This window comes from Trichosurus vulpecula, chromosome 7, assembly GCF_011100635.1.
Source record: "Trichosurus vulpecula isolate mTriVul1 chromosome 7, mTriVul1.pri, whole genome shotgun sequence".
In the NCBI taxonomy this organism is placed as follows: domain Eukaryota; kingdom Metazoa; phylum Chordata; class Mammalia; order Diprotodontia; family Phalangeridae; genus Trichosurus; species Trichosurus vulpecula.
In genome coordinates this window covers 42,477,153-42,483,321 of record NC_050579.1, presented here as the reverse complement: position 1 = coordinate 42,483,321, position 6,169 = coordinate 42,477,153, and the positions used below count along the sequence as shown (strand labels likewise).

Here is a 6,169-nt window from a genome sequence, read left to right as displayed (position 1 = left end):
TCTGAGTTGGAATCTTGCCTCAGATACTTAATAGCTGTGTGAGCTTGGACATGGCATTTAGCCTCTTTCACCCTCAGTTTTCCCATCTGTAAAATGGGAATAATGGCATCCACCTACCTCCCAAAGTTGCTGTAAGGATAAAATGAGTTAAGGTATGAAAAGCGCCTTGCAAACCTTAAAATATCATGTAAACGTTGGCTGATTTTATTGAATCGATAAAATCACAAGTCCTATCCAAAAATACATAATTCGTTAAGTGTATAATAACACCTCAAGGTACTTAATAAATATTATCTTATAGATTCCAATTGAAGAAGGCAGCTAGGTGGTGCAATGGATAGACCACTTCACCTGTAGTACATAAGATCTGAGTTCAAATCCACGGTGAAGCACACAAGCCACTTAACCCTGTCTGCTTCAGTTTCCCCATCTATAAAATGACCGTAATAACAGCGCCTATTTCAGGGTGGTTGTGAGGATTTAATGACACATTTGAAATGGGCTTCGCGAACCTTAAAGCATCGCATAAATGCTAGCTATTATTGTCTCTGATCCACACAGTACAAGGAAGCAGATGGCGTTTCCCCATTTTACGGAGGCGCACGCTGAGACTCGGGGTCTCCAGGACCACACAGCCATCTGAACCCAGGAGTCTTAGCACCAATGCCTGGGGCATGTTAGGCGATTAATAACTGCTTGTGGACCGGATTTGCTGCCTCCAATCTAGTCCCATCCCTCCCCTCCGCTTTCACTGGGCAAAGAAGGAAAAAGACCCAACCACAAGGCCAGGGCAACCGCACCCCCGCCAGGTGGCCTAGGTGCCGCCTGGAGGCAGGTGAATTACAACTCATGCCTTAAGGAGAGGGAGGGGTGAGAGGGTGTGGTCCGTTTAAAGATCCGGCCAGGCGGAAGCGGAAGTGAGGCGCAGAGGAATAGAGTGGCGGCCTGCGGGCTAGAGCGTCTCCACCGCTCCCGCAGCCGGAGTGTTTACTTCCATGGACGGCTCCTGGGTTCCCCGGCCCCTAGTGCGACTGCGCGGCCCGTAGGGCTCTCGACTCCAGGGCCCTCCTCCCTCTCGGCGCCGGGCTCCTCCATGGGGCCCGGATTCCCAGCCCCCGGCCCTGCCGCCTGGACCCCCTCCCCTTGGTCCAGGGATAGCGGCCTGGCGTCCGTTGCCCTCCGCCTGAGCGGCTCCGTCTGAGTTCTTCCCCCGCCCCACCCCCGCCCCGGAGCCCTCCGCCGACCCCGCCCACATCCCCTAGTCTCCGTACGGACAGGCGTCTATGGCCCCCTAGTATCTCGTCCCCTTCTAACGTCTGGGGCCCGCCAGGGCCCGGCACAGAGAGGGCACCATGGCCGAGCACGGGGCTCACATCACGGCCGCTCCTGGCGCAGATGACCGGCCCTCCATCTTCGAGGTGGTAGCGCAGGACAGTCTGATGGCCGCCGTGAGGCCCGCCCTTCAGCATGTGGCCAAGGTAAAGGGGGAGGGAGCCGGACGACCACCCCCCGGCCAGGGAGGGGGTGCCGGCCGAGAAAGCAGGCGCCTGCCCCGCAGCAGGTCATCTAGAGGTAGCCACGGTGCCAGGACGGTCAGTGACCCCTCTCCAAAACGCACTAGACCCTGGCACCGAGAGGTCCCAGCACCAAACCCAAGTGCCCGAATCTCTGCTGTGGGCAGAGCCTTGCTAATAGGCATGCAGCCTATTCATACCGAGGCCTAGAGTCTATGGAGGGCAATGCACACACCTTATTGCAGTAATTCATCACATAATGAAGTCAATTTTCCCATTTTGCTTTAGGTTCTTGCAGAATCCAACCCTGCCTACTATGGCTTCCTCTGGAGGTGGTTTGATGAAATCTTTACTTTTCTGGATGTTTTGCTACAGCAGCACTACTTGTCTAAAGCCAGTGCCTCTTTCTCTGAAAACTTTTATGGCTTAAAGAGGATCGTGATGGGAGACCCAAGAGGGGTCCAGAGGTTGGCCAGTGCCGGCCTCCCAAAGAAGCAACTTTGGAAATCCCTCTTATTCCTGGCCCTCCTTCCCTACTTGAAAGTGAAGTTGGAGAAGTTGGTGTCCAGCCTAAGAGAAGAGGACGAGTATTCCATCCATACCCCCTCTTCCTGTTGGAAGCGGTTTTACCGAGCTTTCTTGGCAGCTTATCCCTTTGTGACCATGGCTTGGGAAGGCTGGTTCCTCATACAGCAGTTACGTTACATCCTGGGGAAGGCTCAGCATCATTCTCCCTTGCTGAGCCTCGCTGGAGTTCGGCTAGGTAGATTATCAGCAGAGGATATCCGAGCTTTGGAAAAGACCCTGGCTGGAGCTAGTGGGATGCAGCAGCCAGCCACTAGGTAAAAGGGGGATGGAGAAAATCTCTATTTCTACATTTTTAAAAATTTTAAATACTGTGCTAAAATCTCATCCTGATTTTGCCACATTCAGGCAGTTTTATAACATGGCTCTGGTTGTGCTTCACACAACCGACATGATCACTAAATCATCTAAAAAACCCAAGATTACTTGTAATTAAAGTGTAGTTAGCACCCTGTGAATCCCAGTTAGAAAGAGGGAGGCATTTCTATTTAATGTGCTTTTATTAAAGAAAGGGGTGGCCCTGTGATTTCTCTAGAACTTTCTCTACAAATGCAAGTCATCCCCTTCTCTACAACTTGTAGTCTTAGAGAGCAGCGTCACAGGACCTGTCTGAGCACACACTGATGGGAGGGGTCTGAGGCAGGCCTGTGTCCTTTGTCCTGCCTTTGAGGCTGCTTCTCCAATGAACTTTTTTAAAGTTATCTATTACACGTATCTCCTAAGTATGGCACTCTGCTAGTGCTTGGAGAGATGCCAAAATTAAACCAAATTGGTTCCACTGCCCTAGGGGAGGTTATAACCTATGTAGGCTGAGGGACTTGGTGTAATAGCCCTTAAGTACACAAGAGGTCACCATGTGCTGTTGACATTAGTCCCAGCACTCTTTCCACTGGGTTCAAATCTTGCCTCTGCCACTTAGTACACTGCTCTGCACAGAAGGGTTCAACTCTGTAAAAAGAGGGGGCTGCGCAGTGCTCTGGTCCCTCCAAGCTACAGATCTGCCACTGGAAGGCTTCCTGAAAGAAGTGGCAGCATTGGGTCTGAGACTTGAAGCTGGTTAGGTAGCACATCAGAAGGAAGGGGGTCCAGAGTAGGGCTAAGCAGCTGGATCCCAGACCAAGAGGTGGTAAAGCAAAGGCTATGGATCAGGACAAGGGGGCTTGTTGGGCTACAGGGAAGTTGGGAAATGGTGTTACACCAGACCCATGATTGCCATCAGTGCAGAAAGCTCCATGTAAAGAAGCTGCTGGAACATTGCAGATCACTCAGTCAAACAAGCATTTGTTACTGATCTGTTGCTATGTGTCAGGCAGTGTGCTAAGTCCTAGGGATACAAAAAAAGGGAGAGGGGGAATAGTCCTTGCTCTCAGTCTAATGAGGTCCCATGCCAACATATATAATATATACAAAGGTGATAGAAGGTGTTACATCATGTTCTCTGTGAGATTTCTGTCTCTTAAAGCACTGAGGTTAAGTGGTATGTTCAAGGTCACACAGCCTTCGTCAGTGTTGTGAAATAAGGCTAAAAAGTAGACCCTAGGTCATAAAAGTCCTTGAGTGCCAAGCTAAGGACTTCGGACATAACTAAGACTAAGGAGTTTGCACTTAAAGCTGTGGGAAATATGGAACCATTTAAGGTTTTGACAGCAGATTTCTTAACATCAGGTCTATGGATAAAGAATATTCATCTGTCAGTAGTGTGCAAGTTGGATTGGAAGAGGAAGAGACTAGACAGCAGCACTATTGAGGAGCCTATCAGGACCGTACCCAGAGTTTGAGTGGAAATAAATGAGAGTGCAGAGGCTGAATCAATAGAAATTGGCTCCTTCCTAGCAGGGAGGTGGTGATATTGGAAACCTTGGCCATGTGGTTCTGCATGGGATTTTGATGAGCAGTGTAAGAATAGATATTCTTACAATTCAAAATAATTTAGGGCCTGTGACATAATGTCTGTTTTGTGTTCCTCCCTAACAGTATTCGAGAGAAGGTGCAATCAGCTGTCAAGAGAGCTATGGGAGGCCTTGCCTTGTCCGTCTCCACAGGCCTCTCTGTAGGTGTTTTCTTCCTGCAGTTCCTAGATTGGTGGTATTCATCAGAGAATCAAGAAACCATCAAATCCCTGACGGCCCTGCCAACCCCACCACCCCCGGTGCACCTGGACTACAACTCGGATTCTTCTCTTTTGCCAAAGCTGAAGTCTGTGTGCCCCTTATGTCGCAAAACCCGGGTGAATGACACTGCGCTTGCCACCTCTGGCTATGTGTTTTGTTACCGATGTGTGTATAACTATGTGAGGAGTCACCAAACCTGCCCCATCACAGGCTATGCTACAGAAGTCCAGCACCTGGTTAAACTGTACTCAGTGTACTCCCCCGAAAACTGAATGACTTTGCCAGCTGTGCCCCATGTGACTGCTCTGCCTACCCCATCCATTCTGCCAGAGTGGGATTCAATACATGGTATTGCTCAGTCAGACCCATCCATCTTAGTCACCCATCTCAGGACCACCTCAACCTTAAAGAGCCTAGCAAAACATGTTTTAAAATCAAATACATACTCATTTGAATGTAGCCTATTAATATGCCTTCTAACTCCCATCCAGAAATTAATGAAAACAGTCAAGTTGCTATATGAAGACATAACCAAGAGTCATTACTGGGGGGGACAGAGTTGTCGTGAGGATCACATGAACTAAGATACGGAAAGCACTTTAATCAAGCTATATGAGTGCTGTATTACTATGTGGAGGGAGGATGAGGGAGTGATACAGTGCCCAATCTCCACTGTCTCCTCCTGTACCTTGCATCCAGACTACAGTAGCCCTATCCAGATAGGGACAGACATGCACTAGGTAAGCTCCTTTTTCAAGGATGCTTGTCTGCCAATAATGTCTAGGTGTTCAAGGAGGGTTTTGTTTGCTTTGAATGGAAATAAAACTTTAGAAAACAAGTCACTTTTTCAAACTGACACCCCTAAGCACAGTACTTATTAATGCCCCATCTAGTTTGGACTGTGATTTAGAGTGAATCTTTCACAAGAAGGTACATAATTTACCTGTCTTGGGAACCTGGATAAGAGCAAATAATGTATTGGGTTGATTTTCCATTTAGAGCAGTCTGAGAATTTTAAGTGTGAAAGTCAAACTGACAAACCATAAGGAGAAAATAACAGTTAGACCTACACTAATTCAACTCTCATAGAGTCGCAGTGTTAGAGCTGGAAGGCTTTTTAGAGGCTCTAGTCCAAGCCCCTCGCTTTAGAGAGGGGAAGAATAGAGCCTTCTAAGTGAGGGATTGGCCACGGTCACCCAGCCAGTTACTGAAAGAGCCAGGACTAAAATCCAGGCACCCTGACTTCCTCACCCATGCTCTTTTCTCCACTGTGCCACAAATAACAGGGAGCAGAAAAAGCTTTGTGTGAGCATTTTCTGCTAACTCCCAGAAGCGTTTGCAAAGCTAGCATGAACACGTCTCACCACTACTAATAGCAATTTTTATGAAGCCCCCTCTGTAATGTAGCCCAAAAATAAATTGTGGTTTTACACAACACAAAAATGAGCTGGTTTTTTTGTTGTCATTATTTGGCTCCCGAAAGTAGCTATGTCTGTGTTCTTAGTAAAAAATAGAATTGATTTCTACCTAGACCATCTTTAAAATTTTGAACTACTTTCAATGATAATGTTAATTTCAATATAATTCATGTGCTTTGTTTGTTGCCCAATACTCATGCTGTAGGAAAATTGTCTATTTGGTTACTTTAAACAAAAAGTCAAATAGCTCTGACTCAATAGCCTGGATTCAGCTTGACAAAGATCAACCAGAAACAGGGTAATTGAACTTTGGGAACAGTTAAGTATTGTTCTACTTTTAAAACTATTCCATGTTCTCTCTTCTTGTGCCTTTCACATTCCTGTTTATAAGTTACAGCCAAATTATCTTTTTAGAGAAATACTTTAGATCCAGAAGTGAAGAATGCTTCTTGTTTCATTCAGGCCTGAGAAGATCAGACTTCCTGCCATAAAAACAAGTATGGCCAGATATGAGAGTGCAAGTATTTTTAATTCTCTCGGA

At 47.3% G+C, this 6,169-nt stretch overlaps 1 protein-coding gene across 1 annotated transcript; it reads left to right on the top strand.

Annotated features, from left to right (window-relative positions):
* The first annotated feature begins 910 nt into the window (after positions 1–910).
* Positions 911–5,653, top strand: PEX12 (peroxisomal biogenesis factor 12). The gene is made up of 3 exons (XM_036768889.1): positions 911–1,478; positions 1,803–2,356; positions 4,074–5,653. Exons 1-3 carry the CDS (start codon positions 1,353–1,355, stop codon positions 4,480–4,482), a joined length of 1,089 nt encoding a protein of 362 aa, XP_036624784.1. The 5' UTR covers positions 911–1,352; the 3' UTR covers positions 4,483–5,653.
* The last annotated feature ends 516 nt before the right edge of the window (positions 5,654–6,169 follow it).